At 36.6% G+C, this 17,332-nt stretch overlaps 2 protein-coding genes across 3 annotated transcripts in view; one reads left to right on the top strand and one right to left on the bottom strand.

Moving 5' to 3' along the window:
• The window catches only part of PEX1 (peroxisomal biogenesis factor 1), a 66,487-nt gene extending 49,368 nt beyond the window's left edge, over window positions 1-17,119 (bottom strand). Inside the window, exons 1-4 of the mRNA XM_081288427.1 lie at window positions 16,909-17,119; window positions 15,126-15,230; window positions 14,010-14,161; window positions 11,342-11,446 (exon numbers count right to left, since the gene is read on the bottom strand). Coding sequence (XP_081144553.1) covers window positions 11,342-11,446; window positions 14,010-14,161; window positions 15,126-15,230; window positions 16,909-17,104 — 558 coding nt within the window. The 5' untranslated portion in view covers window positions 17,105-17,119. The remainder of the gene's footprint in view (window positions 1-11,341; window positions 11,447-14,009; window positions 14,162-15,125; window positions 15,231-16,908) is intronic.
• RBM48 (RNA binding motif protein 48) lies at window positions 194-9,376 on the top strand. 2 transcript variants are annotated; one of them, XM_081288441.1, is made up of 5 exons: window positions 194-346; window positions 940-1,130; window positions 2,778-2,923; window positions 5,345-5,904; window positions 8,999-9,371. In XM_081288441.1, the coding sequence occupies exons 1-5, from the start codon at window positions 236-238 to the stop codon at window positions 9,083-9,085; spliced, it is 1,095 nt and encodes a 364-aa protein (XP_081144567.1). In that variant the 5' UTR covers window positions 194-235; the 3' UTR covers window positions 9,086-9,371. The 2 variants fall into 2 exon arrangements, with proteins under 2 accessions (XP_081144567.1, XP_081144568.1); XM_081288442.1 differs by lacking the exon at window positions 194-346 and having other exon boundaries at window positions 999-1,137; window positions 8,999-9,376.
• Window positions 17,120-17,332: the final 213 nt, after the last annotated feature.

Here is a 17,332-nt window from a genome sequence, read left to right as displayed (position 1 = left end):
GCGCGCCAGAAGCGGGCAGGACCATTAAGCTTCTGTCACTCTCTGAACTTCTCCGCCGAGCCGCTTGGGGGCGGCACCTCGTTCACCAAATTCTCGTTTTCAGGAAACGATGGCCGACGATGTCGATTCTCCAGCCAATCCTGGCCATGCTTCGACTCATCCCGCTCTCTTATTGGATAAACAGGAGCGCCCTAAGACGGATGTTGTCCTCACCGCAATAACCAAAGCAGGCAAGATGGCGTCGAGTGATGGGAAGCTTGGGAGTTTATTCGACCACCACGTCCAGAGGGTGGTTTGCGACACGCGGGCCAAATATCGGGAGGGTAGACGGCCTCGCGCTGTTAAGGTAAAATGATTTCGCTTTCATTCGCTATCTTGGGTAGCTTTATGTGAGCACGCGCTCCACGCAGCCAGCCTACTTAAATAAAGGTATAAAAGGCTGCTGTCAGATCCATCTCTCATTGGAAGGGGAATGAGGAACTCTGGCTTGGAGACCAAAGATGATTTCCACCCATTTGGTTAACTTTAGGACGTCAGTTCTCCAGAAGAGGGATTTGTTTTAGTTCTTGTATCTTCCGTGTTTACGTGAGTGCTTGTTAAACACTCAATGACTATTCGTTTTAGTGACTAGTCCCAGTAACTTCTACTGAGAGAACTTACAGAAATGATGACTTAAATCATATGCATGTACGAATATGTCACAGTGAAACCTACTATTAAGCATAATTATGCACAGATAAAAATATTATAAGAATGTCGACTCAGCAGTCTGTTATGTGCTTTAGTTAGATACCTTCACATGTGAAGTGTGTTATTTTTTTATGTAGAGAGAATGGCAAATTTTAAAATTAATTTTTTATGCTTTTTGAAGATAAGGACTGACCAAAGTGTTTCTTTGTCTTATTTGTGAAATACACTTCATAACTCTATTTATTTTAGGTGTATACAATCAATTTGGAATCTCGGTACTTATTAATACAAGGAGTTCCTGCAGTGGGAGCAATGAAGGAATTAGTTGAGCGATTTGCTCTATATGGAGCAATTGAAGAATATAATGCTCTAGATGAATATCCAGCAGAAGATTTTACAGAAGTTTACCTTATTAAATTTATGAATTTACAAAGTGCAAGGTAAAGTGTAAGTTAAGCAGCATCTTATATCCTTTGACCCTCTTACTATCATTTTTGTCCCAGGTTTTTATAGTTAATACTTGAGTTACCCCAAAATTTAACATGGCAACATTCTCATCTTTTCTGCAGTAATTCCTCTCCCTTACCCCCAGGGATGGAGTCTAACCTAGGGCTGTACTTATACTCAGCGGGTGTTCAACCACTGAGCCACATCCCCATTCCTTCCTGACATCTTTGTAAAGGTTAATCTTATCAAAATACTATTTACATCCCCTCATTCCCATGCTCAACAACTCTCAGTCCTGTGATATGATAGATTAAAAACTGAATTTGGTAAGTTTTCCAGTCATACTGCTCACTATCTTGTTACTTTGTATAAGTTATTTAATCCTAGTAAGCCCATTTTTTTCTCTTCTTAAAATCCATATAGTCAAAAGACCACTTATTGAGCTTGCATGAGGATAATTCAAGTCCTTTTACTTGGAGTAGTGCCTTTCTGCTCAGAATGCAGTAAACCTTACTTGTTACAGTTATTGTTATGGCCCTCTGTGAATTAATCCCATCTTTTGGAGATTTCTATGAAACAAAAACCTGTTCCATTGGGCTGAAGTAGGCAATATCTTATGTATTTTTTAGTTTAACCCCTTTTCTTGTCATTAATCTGATCAAAGATCCATCCTTCCTTGGCTGCTGCCATTTATATTTCTTTTTTTAAAAAATATCTTTTTTGTTTGTTTTTATGTGATGCTGAGGATTGAACCCAGCACTTCACACATGTGAGGCAAGTGCTCTACCACTGAGCTACAGCCCCAGCCCGCCATTTATATTCCTTTTCTGGGCTACCAGTAAACCTCACAGTTGACCCCAAAAGCAGTTAATTTTGTGCTTATATGTCATTCTTAAGCTGCTCTTACATGTAATCTCACTTTTCAAAAATTAACTTGTTGATTCTGTGGAGTTAGGGAAGCATGTTTTCTGAAGTTTTTGTATCTCTCACATCACCTAGTATAGTAGGTTCTAGAACGAGACATCTGGATTTGAATCCAGCTCCAGAAATTAGTATATGAATGTGGCCAAGTTATATAACATCCCAGTTCTTCACTTTGGTTGCTGTGAGATGTTAACTGAAGTGAGGTACCTATGACATTGCCTAATATGGGGTTAAATCTCAATATAACACTTATCATTATTTCTAGTTATAGAAGTACTTAAATAATTACTATAATGCTTGGCCAGCCATAGATGTTCAATAAGTATCTATTTAATGAATTCCATTCTCCTTTGTTTTCATTTGATTAGTTGTTATGTATTCACGGCTTTCTCATTTATCAAGTTTTACAATTATAGTATTTTAACTTAATGTTTTATGTAGATGGACATAATACCTTTATATTTATGTGGTGCTGAGGATCAAAACCTTTTAATACCATTGAAAGAGGGAAAGGAAGACTTTAGAGTGCATCCTAGATCAGTAGGGTTGGAACCATCTACAAATAGACCATTTTAATTCCCAATCAATAGGATATACACACATGTACACTTAGCAAAAGGTAGACTTTGCTCCTTAGATTGATGTATTTTATATTAGTTAAGCATTCATCCTATGTTAATCCAGATTAATTAGCCATGTTATGTATTTCTGTTTAGGATAGCCAAGAGAAAAATGGATGAACAGAGTTTCTTTGGTGGATTGCTTCACGTGTGCTATGCTCCAGAATTTGAGACAGTTGAAGAAACCAGAAAAAAATTAGAAGAGAGAAAAGCTTACATAGCAAGAACTACTAAAAATAAAGGTATGAAAAGCCTGTTATTAAACACCTCCTATGTGTTAGGCACTCTGCTAAGTATGCCAACATTGAGTTCCCAGTCTAGGGTAAGTAAAGGATCATATTTATTAACTATAAATCAGTGTTCTCTGCAGCACTGTGCATAATCTGGCCTAGAAAGGGAGAGATGTTTGTTCACAGCAGATTTCCTTCAAGTATATAAGAAGTGGTTGCATTTTGAAAGCTAACACTACCCATAAGGGAAGAGGAAGAGATGGAAAAGTAAGCCAGGCAACACGTTTAAAACCTTAGAGGACCTGGGTGTGGTGGCACGTGCCTGTAATCCTAGTGACTCAAAAGGCTGAGGCAGGAGGATCGAGAAGTTCAAAACCAGCCGTGGCAACTTAGCAAGGCCCTAAGCAATTTAGTGAGGCCCTATCTTAGGATCAAAAACATAAAAAGAGATGGGGCTAGGGAACTGTTGAGAATTCTTGGTCAATTTTAGGTATAAAAATGACCCTTAACTTGTGGATTATACACAGGAGAATTTATGTGTATAGAAAAGGAAATTACAGAATATTAGTGTAAAGAGAAAGACCTTTGTTCTCATTTTTATAGGTAAGGAAAGTAAAGCTCAGAAAGTTTATGACTCTCTAGAGATAAAATAGGGACAAAAGAGCAATTAAGACCCATCTTTGGATTCTCTAGAGCTCACTTCTAAATTGCTTTATACATTACAGTATTGGTGTTAGTAGCCTAACTTTGTCTTCATTCTTTCCTCCCAGCTTCCTTTAAGACTTTTTAGCCCTGCCCCTGACTTCAGAATTACGCTGAATTTGGCTCCATCTGAGTGGCAGAGTGATATAGTGGGTTTTTTTTTTTTTTTTTAAGAAAGATATATATAGAGAGAATTTTTTAATATTTATTTTTTAGTTTTTTGGCGGACACAACATCTTTGTATGTGGTGCTGAGGATCGAACCCGGACCGCACGCATGCCAGGCGAGCGCGCTACCGTTTGAGCCATATTCCCAGCCCTTTTTTTTTTAGTATTTTTTAGTTATAGGTGAACACAATATCTTTATTTTTATGTGGTGCTGAGGATTGAACCCAGTGCCTCACGCATGGTAGGCAAACGCTCTATATCTGAGCCACAACCCCAGCCCGATATAGCGTTTTTATGACTTATTTGGCCCTAAACACTTGAGTTAAGCCCTTTGGTTTGTAGGATTCTAGCATCTACATGGTACATTTGCATAATTGGTCTCTCTTTTTAAAAAGCTTTTTTTTATGGAAAATTTAAAATATTCAAAGGTGGAGAGATGTGAGATAATGTACCTCACGAGTATTAATGTCAATTGTCAATTTCATCTTTACCACACTTCTCACATTGCACTTTGGAGGTGTGGAGGGTAGAGTGGGCAGGAGACTTATATAGGCCCTAAAAGTGGGCCTGGCATATCATTTGCTTTAATACTGACAAACAAAAACTAAGCAGCACAATAATGTCTATGTAGTAGAATATTCTGAAGTTGTTAATAAAAAGAAACTTTTCTATGTGGTAACATGGAAGAACTCTGTAAGATCTACAGCTAAGAAGATAATGCAAAGGTACAAAGAAATGGGTATTAGAAGTTACCTTTTGAGTGGGGAGAGAAAGAAGGGTAGATGGGAGGAGGAAAAGTAAGACATTCTGATAAATAAGGGAGAATAGTGAATACATATGGTAACTAGAAAACTAAGCATATTCAGAAGCAAGGAAAATATGAAGCTTGACACTTTATACCTTTTTGCTTCTTAAAAAAGCCTTTTTAATGATACAAATATAAGACATTTTGGAGAAGAATCTATTAACATTTTTAACTTTGTTTTTAAAATTATGATTCTGACATTTGGCAAAATGCCAAATGTCTGCTTTGATATAAAGAGAGCAACTAAGAACAGAACAGGAAGGAAGAGCATGAGGAAAAGACTACAGTAAACAAAGACGAATGGGGGGAGAGAAACGGAGAGAGAAGGGAAAGCATACGGAAATGGTAGGAGACCTTCAATGATACATAAAATTATAAGAGGTCATGAGGGGCAAGGGGGAGGGAAAAAAAGGGAGAGAATTGAACAACAGCAGGGGAGGTAGAGAGGGAAGATGGGAGGGGAGGGGAGGGGAGGGGAGGGGCGGGGAGATAGTAGGGGATAGGAAAGGTAGCAGAATACAACAGTCACTAATATGGCATTATGTAAAAATGTGAATATGTAACAGATGTGATTCTGCAATCTGTATTTGGGGTGAAAATGGGAGTTCAAAACACAATTTGAGTCAAATGTATGAAAGATGATATATCATGAGCTATGTAATGCTTTAAATAATCAATAAAAAAAATTATGATTCTGAGTGATAAAAACAATAAATGAACCATTTTTATTTTCCTTTCCCTCAACTTTTACATTTATAGAGTATTACTTGACAAAGAAGAAACTGGTTCCAGAGCATAAAAACACACGAGATTTTAGACAAGACTTAAACTCGGACATGTCTGGATTTTGTGCAGCTGCTTCGAACGCTTCCAATGGGAACTCAAATCCTTGTCTTCCTTATTCTTGTGAATTACCTTTATGTTATTTTGCTTCAAACTGTACTTGTTCATCTGGGGAGCATGTGAACAAAGCATCAAACTTCTATAAGGACGGTAGAAACCATAATGAAACAGTGAAGCATTGTAACCACAGTGACTCTTTGCAAAATATGAACGCTTTCAAAAATTCAGTACCCTACTCTGGTACACAGAAGGCTCTAATTCCTCCTTCAGAGTCAATTGACAGGTTTATGCCTAGGACAACACAACTGCAGGAGCGGAAAAGAAGAAGGGAAGATGATCGTAAACTTGGAACTTTTCTTGAAACAAACAGTAATGAGGTTATGATTGGACCCAAGTTACCAGACATACCTAAAGTGGACCTTCAGGATGACTCTCTGAATACAACGGCGAACTTAATTCGGAATAAACTTAAAGAGGTAGGGACATTTTTAAAAACTGTTTTTTCTTGTTTTTAATATTTATTTTTTAGTTATAGTTGGATACAGTACATTTATTTATTTATTTGTAATTGGTGCCGAGGATCGGACCCAGGGCCTTGCACATGCTAGGCGAGCACTCTACTGCTGAGCCACAACCCTAGCCCTAAAAACTGTTTTAAGAATTTGGTTATAGGGGGCTGGGGTTGTGGCTCAGCGGCAGAACGCTTGCCTAGCATGTGCCAGGTGCTGGGTTCAATCCTCAGTGCACACAAACACACACACACACACACACACACACACAAATAAATAAATAAATCCAACTGCATTTAAAAAATATTTTTAAAAAAAGAATTTGGTTATAGGACTAAGAACTAAATGGAAAATAATTTGTGGGATCTATTGAATGGAATTGGCTTTTTTTTTCAGTTTTTAGTTTTCGATGTTTTTTTTTACAGTTCTGTTAAATTCACTGAATTTGACTAGCATATGTATTTGCTTTGATAGTAATTCTTCCTTTAAACAGTGAACAGACATATTTTACATCACACTGTAAATACAAAATACTATAATTAGTCTGTGATAGTGGATTGCAGCCCCTCCTCCACCTTTTAAAGCTCCCCAGATAGTCTTAATATGAACCAAAATTATTTCTTAAATTCAGAGTTACTACAGCTTACGTCAAATTCAAGTATTTTGCTTCTGTAATAAAGAGCACCTTTTTGTTGTGGTGGTGCTGGGAGTCAGACTCACAGGCCTTGCCCATGTGAGGCAAGAGCTCTACTGCTGAGCTATGCCCCCAGTCCAGAAGGTGAAAATTCTAAACGATTGTGTCTTTAGACTGCCTTAAGTTCTGCATTTCTTTTCCTCATATTTTTTAATTTTTTTTTTACGTGACAGAGTATGTTTCGAAATATGTATACATAGAATAAGTATAACTTGTTTCAATTTGGGTTTAAGATCTGCATTTTATTTATTTATTTTTTTATTTTTTTTTTTAAAGAGAGAGTGAAAGAGGAGAGAGAGAGAGAGAATTTTTTAATATTTATTATTTTTTAGTTCTCGGCAGACACAACATCTTTGTTGGTATGTGGTGCTGAGGATCGAACCCGGGCCGCACGCATGCCAGGCGAGCGCGCTACCGCTTGAGCCACATCCCCAGCCCCAAGATCTGCATTTTAAATGTGAACTTCTTAAAAGATTACAACTAAAATCAGATTGTGCTATTAGGTGGTCTTTTATTTAAATAATAATTTTCAATTTTTAAGGCACAAATAAAAGAAAATTAACATGTGAATTAGCTAAACACACACAATAATTTAGATGGACACAGTATATTTGTTTATTTATTTATTTATTTATATGTGGTGCTGAGGATCATACCCAGTGCCTCACGCATGCTGGACAAGCACTCTACCACTGAGCCACAACCCTAGCCCTGAATTAGCTTTTTATTTATTGATTGATTGATTGATGGGTATTTATTTTATTTTATATGCAGTGCCGAGGATGAAACCCAGGGCCTCATACATGCTAGTCAACTGCTCTACCACTGAGCTACAACCCCAGCCCCCTGAATTCGCTTTTGAAAGATATCTTTTTGTGGGGTGGGGCTAAGGGAAGCCTTTTAGAAATTATAAACTTAGGGTCATGACCATATTCTCGTATTTAAATCTAAGGGAAGTCCATAAAGTGCTTTTATTGGAGTTGTACATCTATTTTATTTTTATTAATTTTGTCCTGGTCCTTTGTTTGTTGTTTTTATTATTCATTTTTTTGTGACAAGGTCTCTAATATTAAATTGCCCAGGCTGGCCTCAAACTTGTGATCCTTCTGCCTCAGCCTTCCAAGTAGCTGGGATTACAGGTGTGAACCATGTACATGTATTTTACAGTGTGATCAAGGGAGGTTAAGGCAGCCTAATTTCTTTTTAAGGATGAAGGACTGTTTAATAATAATAAAAACTCAGGGGCTGGGGTTGTGGCTCAGTAGTAGAACACTCACCTGGCATGTATGAGGCACTGAGTTCTCATCACCACATAAAAATAAAAGTATTGTGTCCATCTACAACTACAAAAAAAAAATTTTTTTTAAATCCAGGCAGTTTTTATGCTTAAGCCTTCTCTCATTTTTCAATTTGTGCTACCACCACCTTACTTTAGGTACAACTGAACTGAGGCATAAAAATAGAAAGCTGACTTAAAGTCCAAATTCTAGATACAGAAATAGTAGAACAACAATAAAAGTGAGAAATATTCAGGACAGTTTACCAGAGTTTCTATTAGTTTTCTATTTCAAGTGAAAATTGCTTTACTCTGTTTTGACTTATTGCCCCCACTTTTTCTGATGTGTTTGGTGTTCATTTTTCCTCTAGGAAATTGAGAATGATACCATTTTCTTCTTATTTTTTCAAAATTTTCAGTCTCCCAGGCATCCATGTCTCTAAATCTATGAGACATTATCAGTGTTTCAAGAAGGCAAAATCAGGATTATCTATCTGTATCTGTAAAATAACAAATGACTTTAGATCAATAAAAGAACATTAAAGGAAAGTGTATGTTCACTTTTCTTTATCTTTTTTTTTTTTCTAGTCCTTGATATTGAACACAGGGCTTCACCCATGCTAGGCAAATGATCTATACCCCAGCCCTGCCTCCAAATCTTTTCTTGATAAATGGCTTAGAAAACTTTACTCCCATTAATGTGAAAACTTAAGTGTCTAGGTTGTAGGTTGTATCTCCTACCTTAAACTTGAGCTAACTCTACCCTCAAAAGTGATGGTAAGGTCAGGCACAGTGGCGCATGCCTGTAATTCCAGCGGCTCCAGACACTGAGGCAGGAGAATTTCGAGTTTAAAGCCAGCCTCAGCAATGGCAAGGTGCTAAGCAACTCAGTGAGATTCTGTCTCTAAATAAAATACCAAACAGGAGTGGGGATGTAGCTCAGTGGTCAAGTGCCCCTGAGTTAAATCTGCAGTACTAAAAAAAAAAAAGTGATGGTAAGGATTGTTGTATGTCCAGCCTCTCCTAGCAACTTATTTACACTTATTACTACATACTAAGTTTTAATGGTTCTTTTTTTCTTTTTAAACTAGGTAATTTCATCTGTGCCAAAGCCTCCAGAAGATAAGTTGGAAGATATGCCTACAAGTTGTCCATTAAAACAAAGAAGAAGAATATAAATTGCCAGCAGTCAATTTAGTATTTTCAAAAGAGAATATTTATTTTATTTTTAGTCTTTTAATTCTTTAAAAAGTTTTATTGCTGGTATTTTTTAATGTACACTTTTTTGTTATTTCATTCAAACTATTATCCAAATACAGTTTCATCTTTGACATATACTTAATATTGCAAAAACGTTTCTTTCCTATAACATTCTCATGTTACAATAACCATATGTAAATCAATTGAAGCAAATATGGAAATTTTATAATACAAATAAAGTTATGCAACCAGGATCTGTCTCTGATTTTAATTTAAGCATTGACTTATTCACTTATTGAAAAACTAGAAGTCAGCGTATCTCTGAATGTCAGTGCTTCAAAATGAAGGCAATTCTGTAAAGTAAAAAGGTTAACAAAAATTAGAACAAAATTGAAATTAGAAGTTTACACTGTAGTTAGCTTTTAAGAATTTACTTAATCTGTGGCAATCAAAAAACAAATCAGCGAGGGGCTGGGATTGTGGCTCAGCAGTAGAGCGCTCACCTAGCATGGGCGGGACCCGGTTCAATCCTCAGCACCACATAAAAATAAAGGCATTGTGTTGTGTTCATCTACACCTAAAATAATAAATTTTTTAAATTATTTTTTTAATAATATGGTGCTTTGACTCTCCACCTCAGGATCTTGCCAAATTGCAAGTTCTAATGGTGGTGGGGAGGGAAGATGGGGACTTGTTTAATGAGTAAAGAATTTCAGTTTTGCAAGATGGAAAGAATTATGGAGATTGATGGTATGACTTTGTGTACATACTCGACACTACTGAACTGTACACTTAAAAATGGTTAAGGGCTAGGGATTTATCTCAGTTGGTAGAGTACTTCCCTCACATGCATAAGTCCCTGGGTTCATTACCCAGCACTACAAAAAAAAAAAAAAGGTAAAGAGAGGGCTGGGATTGTAGCTCAGTGGTAGAGTGTTTGCCTAGCATGTGTGAGACACTGGGTTCAATCCTCGGCACTGCATAAAAATAAATAAGGGTAGTGTGTCCATTTATAACTAAAAAAAATTTTTTTAAATGGTTAAGAGGGTAAATTTTCTGTTGAGTGTATTTTGCTACAATCTAAAGAATTTCCTAAAGGGAGGAGCCATTAAGATAGATTTTTCTGTTCTTGAGTAGGTCCTTGTGACTGTAAAGAGTCCAGCTGTGTCCCCATTTCACCAACATACACAATATTTGACCATGATGATAAAGAAAGCTTTTCTTGTGTCAAGTGAGGGTTGAGGAGAATAGATTCTGATTCAGTTAGTTTTGGGTGGGGGCTGAAATTCTTCATTTTTCACAAGTTCTTAGGAAATACTATTGCTAGAACAGAGAAGACTCTAGATAACTGTGAAAGATAAACTCTTGGGGAGAGGCTGAAGAATGTTGGGTGTTCGATATCCTAAGTTGTTACTCCAATCCAGTCCATTTATGCTATTGCTCTTTTCACCTATCAGTCTCTTAAAATTGGAAACTTACCTTTTACACATGGCTTTTTTCTACACATTTCCAGACAGAACTAAAATTTGGGGTCTAGGAAATAAACTACAGTAGGACAAATAAGAGAAAGGAGCTGAGATGGATAAGGATAATTTAGCAACATGCAAGTTAATTTGCAAAATCACCCTATAAGTTATTACAGAAAATAAGAGTTACTTCCTACATTATGTTTGAAAAGTATAATTGATCAAAGGAAGAATAAGGAAATTTTATGAGCCAAATCAATTACTGGGTTGATCTTTCAGCTCAGAAAATTTGTCAGATTCATACATGAAAATTCTTCTTGAGCACAAATAAAATGGGATGGGGCCACTTTATTTATGATTGCCTGAACTTTAGCAACGGGCTACAGCTACAGAGATCAGAGTCTAGCAAGTACTAATTTCTGACCCTGTTAAAATGTTCCCTCAAGCTAGGCATGGTAGCACACACATAAAATCCCAGCTGTTTGTTTGGCTGAGGCAGGGGGATTATAAATTCCTGAACAATTTAGTGAGACCCTGTCTCAAAATAAAAAGGACTGGGGATGTAGGCTCAGAGCTAGAGAATTTGCCTGAAGGTGCTGGGTTCAATCCCTAGTACTATAAATAAACAAACAGATCAATCAGAGTGGGCATATAGCTCAGTGTTTGCCTAGAATGTATGAGCCTTGGGTTTGATCCCCAGGTATCTTACACACACATATACACAAAAAGTTCCCTCATCAAATTGAGCTTTTGGCATTTGTAATATACCTGTGCTGTTGGCAAACATGGTCCAAACACCTCCAACAGAAGTCTGTCTTCTCTCACTGCTTTTTCAAAGTCTGCAAAAGATACCTTGCCATCGTTGTCATAATCCTAGACAGGAAGATGATTTCTTGATAAGTGATATAGAGCCATTTTACATTTTGCCATGGAAAATAGCTGTTTAGACTAAAAGGTTCACCAAGTAAAGCTGTAAATTCACACTTTTGAAGACATTATTTACCTAAATCAGAAGGTACTTATTATTTATGGATACCACTTAATTTTATTCCTATTATTCTAATAGGCATATCCAAGTCACCTTAGCAATATAAAATTTAGCCTTATCCTTAAAATTACACTTGAATTGGGGAAATAAGAAAAAATAGAGGAATTCTATTATTTTACTCCTTTCGTGATGAAATAGGTGAAGCAGAGCAGATTTTTCAAGCTTAATTTTTTTTGTAGCACTTGTTCCTCAAAAGATCTCTTAGTTGGGAGCCTATTGGGTAAAAAGGATAGAAGTGAAGTTGCTTTGTTATGGATCAGGTCACCAGGAGTTACAGCAGTAGCTGCTCAGGATAGACTGGAGTTATGAGATGAAGCCTGCAGATCACTGCTGGGTTTAAGGATGGTTGAGATCTGGATAGGTAGAGGAGCCACCTGAATTGACAGCAGGGGATATAAGTCAGTAAAGCTTTCATGACAAGGCTTAGGATATATTACTATATTGTGCAGGTAGGGAATAAGGAGAACTTGTGTGTAGATTATGGGTGCCTTTAACTGATTAATTAAGTTGGGTCAGATGAGATGAGTCCTTGTTTTTTCACTTCTGGGCATGACTTCGTCAGGGTTGCTGAGAGTTTTTAGTTGTATATGAACACAATATCTTTATTTCATTTATTTATTTTTATGTGGTGCTGAGGGTCAAACCCAGTGCCTCACACATGTTAGGCAAGTGCTCTACAATTGAGCTACAATTCCAGCCTGGAGTCTTAATCTAGAGAAAAATTTGAATACATTGTCAAAAAAAGGTTTATTGCAAAAACACTTCCTTGGAAAAAAGAAGGGGGTGAGTGGTGCTGGGGAAGCTACTGTCTCTGAAGAAGTGATCTACACTCAGCCCTTGCAGCAGATTCAGAGTATTTCTGAAAGAAATTTCTGAAGTTTGCCTTAATAGAATCCTTGGTTGCTTTCCTGAGTTTCAGAGTAATGTCAGTGACCTGGGCCAGTGCTGCCTTGGATTCACAAAACCTTACTGTATCCAGTTTAGGGTGACAGTAAGAAAAGTGTAGAAGTCAGTATGTCCATAGAAAAGAGCTACTATTGGTTTTATTGAAAGATTAATTTTGTACCAGGTTTTCTAATGTGACCTTAGGTAAACCTTTTTATACTTCAGTTTTTGTCATCTGCAAATGGAGATAGGATTGTTTTGAGTATAAAAAGAATGAATACATTAAAGTTCTCTGGAGAGTCTGGTATATATAGTAGGTATTCTGTAAAGGTCAAATATTTTTATTTTTGTTATTTTGTTGTAATGAATACTTAGATAGATTGTAGGGGAGAGGTCATGAAGACAAAATAAAGTGGCACCCAATTTTACATGAACTGAATCTGGCCTCCCCCTAAATTAATGAGGTTTTACTAATAGTAAAATATTTTAAAGAATAAAGTTAATATTTATGGGCTGGGATTGTAGCTCAGTGGTTGAGCGCTTGCTTCGCATGCGTGAAGCACTGGGTTTGATCCTCAGCACCACATAAAAAATAAATAAATAAAACAAAGTGTGGGAGGCCAAACTAGCACGTGACCACGTTTGTCTCCTCTTCTGATTGGTTTGGCATCTCGGTTACTCTGTGATCTGGTTGCCTAGGTAAGCCAGACAGTAGCCCCGATCTTAAGGGTCCAGTGACTGTGTCTTGTGCATGAGCGTGCCTTCCTACATCCCCATGGCATGGAGCTATGCTCACCTGTTTTTATAATATTACCCCTTGCCCTGTTTGGGTTGGAATGTTCCATGGAAACACCCTTTTTTGTGTCCCCTTCTCTTACTCTGCCCTTGGGTGTGGCCTTCCTAGATGTCAGTCAACCTGCTGACAGTGGACATCATGAAGATAGACTCAGCCCTCTGAAACCTGACCCCTTGCCTCATTTGAATGGCTTCTCCTCAATAAAAGTGGTCAGCACATACTCGCTCTCTCTCTCTGTGGACCCTTAAGGTCAGAGGAGCCATCACAGCACGCCCCCCCCCCAAAAAAAAGTATTTCTGTCTCTTGTGTGGTTATTTCACGCAGCCCAGTTCCCCTGGAGTGACCCCTGAGTGTTTTAGTGGCATGTAACTAGGCAAATGGCGTCCCGAGTGGGCGAAAGGTTTGAGTGTTTAAGTCACTGGGAAAGCGACAACAAAGATTTAGTGTCCATCTACAATTAAAAAAAATTTTTAAGTTAATATTAGGACTTGGGTTGTGGCTTAGTGGTAGAGTGCTTTCATTCCATCTCTGCTCATCTATCAGCCAGACACTTTTAGATGAGCAGAGATGGAATCATGAGATGAATAGAGCAGAGAATAAACAAAAAGACCTGATGTTCATCAATATAATTTAAGGAAATTAAATTTCTTAAGCTTTATGCAACATCTTCTTGATTGAGTATATGCATTACAGTTTTTCAATCTTACCATTTTCTTCAGTGCTATCTCTACCAATTCTTTTACTCCTTCATCATTCTCTTCTTCAGACGATTGTTGATACAGACTGTTCTTCAACATGTTGAATATTTCCTCTCGAGAAATGTAACCATCTCCATTCAAATAATAAACTTCAAAACAGACTTTTTAAAACATAAGAAGTTTAAAGACTTGGATGAGAACAGTTAAATGTCATTAGTCTTCTCCTTAATTATTTCAACATAAGATACCAAAAGAGAAAAACAATTTATCTGCCATATTATTACTGATAGTAATATGGTAGGAAGTTATGTGGTAGGAAGATTTTAGAATAAAGAATCTTTGTTACATGTCTTTAGATATTTTAAGCAATTCATTTCCTTGAAAATTCCATTTAAAATTATTCCTATTCTCTTTCCAGGGTTCCTCTTCCCAAATCCTGATGCCAGAGGAGTAAAACATAGGAAATAAACATCATACCAACAAGACAGACTGGAGCCGCTATTAGGAAGAGAATTGGGAGACTGTCCTCTTTGTGACTCTAATGTTATTTTTAATAAGTAGGTGGCTTCACATATAACACTCCTATCTTTGGGCTTGCACTGTCTTCAACCATTTTCCTCTGCTCAGTTGTCTAAAACAACTCTAACAACAGAGTATTAGTGTCCAGTGGTTAGTGTGTGTTTAACTTAATCCTGTGCCAACCCTCATGTTTTCTTTGATGAAAAGATGAGGAATGGCCTCAAAATAACACATGAACAGACCCACATCAGGGGCTGAGCCCAGAAGCATCCTCAGAAGCCTCAGCCCTGCCAGCTGATCAGAGTTGACACAAGCCTGACCCTTAGCTGCTGTTCTTAGCCTGGGCTGTAAGCCAAAGAATCATTCTAGGAACATTTGAGCATTATGGAATCAGGGAAGGAAGTGATTAGGGCTCTAGGACTGGGGACTCTTTCATGACCTTACAAATAGGCCACCCATTTCATCTGGTCTGTTTTATTTTTTCAAGCTGTCGTGAATAACTTTTGCAAAGTTGTTTTAGACAATACTGATTTCATATTTTTAAATGCATAAGCATTCACTACAAAATTGATGATATATATTATTAAGGCAGTAATTCCATCTTACATTTCAACTTTTCTTCAAATGTCCCTCGAAGAAACACTGACAATCCTTTTACCCATTCTTTCACATTTATGGAGTTATCATTGTCTTTGTCAAATGCAGAAAAGACTAAAACAAAGAAAAAAGAATGTTGGTATGTTGTAATTGAGATGTTTTATAACTTAACTGTGTGTGTGTGTGTGTGTGTGTGTGTGTGTGAGAGAGAGAGAGAGAGAGAGAGAGAGAGAGAGAGAGAGAGAGAGAGAGAGAATAGATAGAAAAACTCCCACATTGAGGAGGAAAAACGGTTTTGGTCCAATCACCCAGAAAGGGTCAAAATTATTGGAAATGTGTTTTCCCCTATATACTTAAAACAAAAAGTCATTCTGTTTCATGAGAAAGAATGTGCTTCATTTTTTATGTTTTATACAGTCACGGTGGGGCCAAGAAGACAAACAATGTAGCTAATAAGTGACATAATTCCTATTCCTAAAAAAGGGTGAAAATTTGTTCCTATGATGCTAGGTAATCTGGTGATAAAAAGTGGTGGAAATTTTGCTCTAAAAAGTTTCCAAAACTACTTGAAGGTAAATTATTTAAATAATATACTATTTTAAAAATTGCCAGTGAAATCTTGATATTATACTGTAGAAGATAAATTAAAATGTTATTTACTCTTTTGGAGATGATAAATATGTTAATGATTTTGATTATGGTAATTGTGTTACAGGTGTATACATATGTCAAAACTTACAAAATTGTTCACTTTAAAGATCTGTTACTGAAACTAATTGGATTACATTATTTCTTATTTCAAGTAATATAATTTTTGATTTCTAATGAAGATTCATCATTTTTATACTGATACATTCTCCATTTTTTTGAGGAAAAAGAGGTCAATGAATAATTTGTCTATAATATATAACCCCCAAAACATCATGATTAAAAGCCACAAGATGCTTCTCTTTTGAGAAATGGTATTGCTAGCTTATTAATTTATTGCTGATTATTTCTCAAAGCTATACAGCCATGGAGATATGAAATTCTGAGTGAATTTGTATTAAAAAAAGCATCTTTGGGGCTGGGGTTGTTGGCTCAGTGGTAGAGCACTTGCCTAGCATGTGTGAAGCTCTGTTTGATCTTTAGCACCACATAAAAAATAAATAAATAAGAATAAAGGTATTGTGTCCAACTAAGACTAAAAAAAAAGGCATCCTCACAAATGGATGAAATTGAAGGACATCATGTTAATTAAAATAAGCCTGACACATAAAGATAAGTAGTATCACACATTTTCTCTCATATGTGAAAACTAAAAAAACCCCCAAATCTCAAAGTAGAAGAGATGCTATATTTGGGAAGGGGATGGTATGAAAGAAGGAAGGGTGGAGGAGGGAGAGCAACAGGTTGTAGAAGGGGTGGTGGTAGACATGATCAAGGCACAATATGTTCATATATGAAAGTGTCACAGTGAAACCCATTCATTTGTACAATTAGTATGAGTTAATTATAAAAATTTTTTAAATAGTAGTTTTTAAAGAAACCATCCTCATGGGGCTGGGATTGGGTTCAGTGGTAGAGTGCTTGCCTAGTAAGTGTGAGGCACTGGGTTCGATCCTCAGCACCCCATAAAAATAAATAAAATAAAGATATTGTGTTCACCTACAAAAAAAATGTAAAAAAAACTATCCTCACAAACAATTACCTATTTGGCATTGTAAAAAGTTCAGTCTATGATGAAAATTGAATACATATTATATAGTTTCCATTCAGATTGACATGTTTTAGTCTGTTAATGACTTCTTACCCCTATCCATCAATGTATCATCAGTCATTCCAAATATGTTGTGCAGGATCCTTCGAAATTTGTTATGATCTAGCCCAGTATTTCCAGATTTCCCACCAGTTCTTCCCACCACGCTGTAAAAGAGTCTTATGAGACATTCTACTTCACTTCTTTTGACTGTAAAGTGAAAATACAAATACAACTCAGATTTAATCATTGAATTATTCAACCTAATTAAATATATTTTACTAAGCTACTATTTTGTTCCTTTAATGCTAAGTAGTCTGAAGATAGGGGGGAAAAGAATGATACAGACTTCTTAAGAGCTTACACAATTAAGGTGGGCCTAACTCAGAAATTCTTAAGACAGTATGTAACTGCTAAAATATGTAATATAATGATCACTAACATAGACATGTAAAGAAAGTGAAATTGGTTTGGTGGA

This window comes from Spermophilus citellus, assembly GCF_964194105.1.
Source record: "Spermophilus citellus genome assembly, chromosome: 3".
Lineage (NCBI taxonomy): Eukaryota > Metazoa > Chordata > Mammalia > Rodentia > Sciuridae > Spermophilus > Spermophilus citellus.
The sequence above is the reverse complement of the archived record's forward strand: the minus strand, read 5'-3'. Positions and strand labels throughout refer to the sequence as shown.

Bases quoted from the DNA above. Each gene is read 5' to 3' on its own strand.
- RBM48 (XM_081288441.1), top strand. From the start codon at position 236: ATGGCGTCGAGTGATGGGAAGCTTGGGAGTTTATTCGACCACCACGTC. The intron at 347-939 runs GTAAAATGATTT...TATTTATTTTAG, and splicing joins GACGGCCTCGCGCTGTTAAG to GTGTATACAATCAATTTGGA. The intron at 2,924-5,344 runs GTATGAAAAGCC...TTACATTTATAG, and splicing joins AAGAACTACTAAAAATAAAG to AGTATTACTTGACAAAGAAG.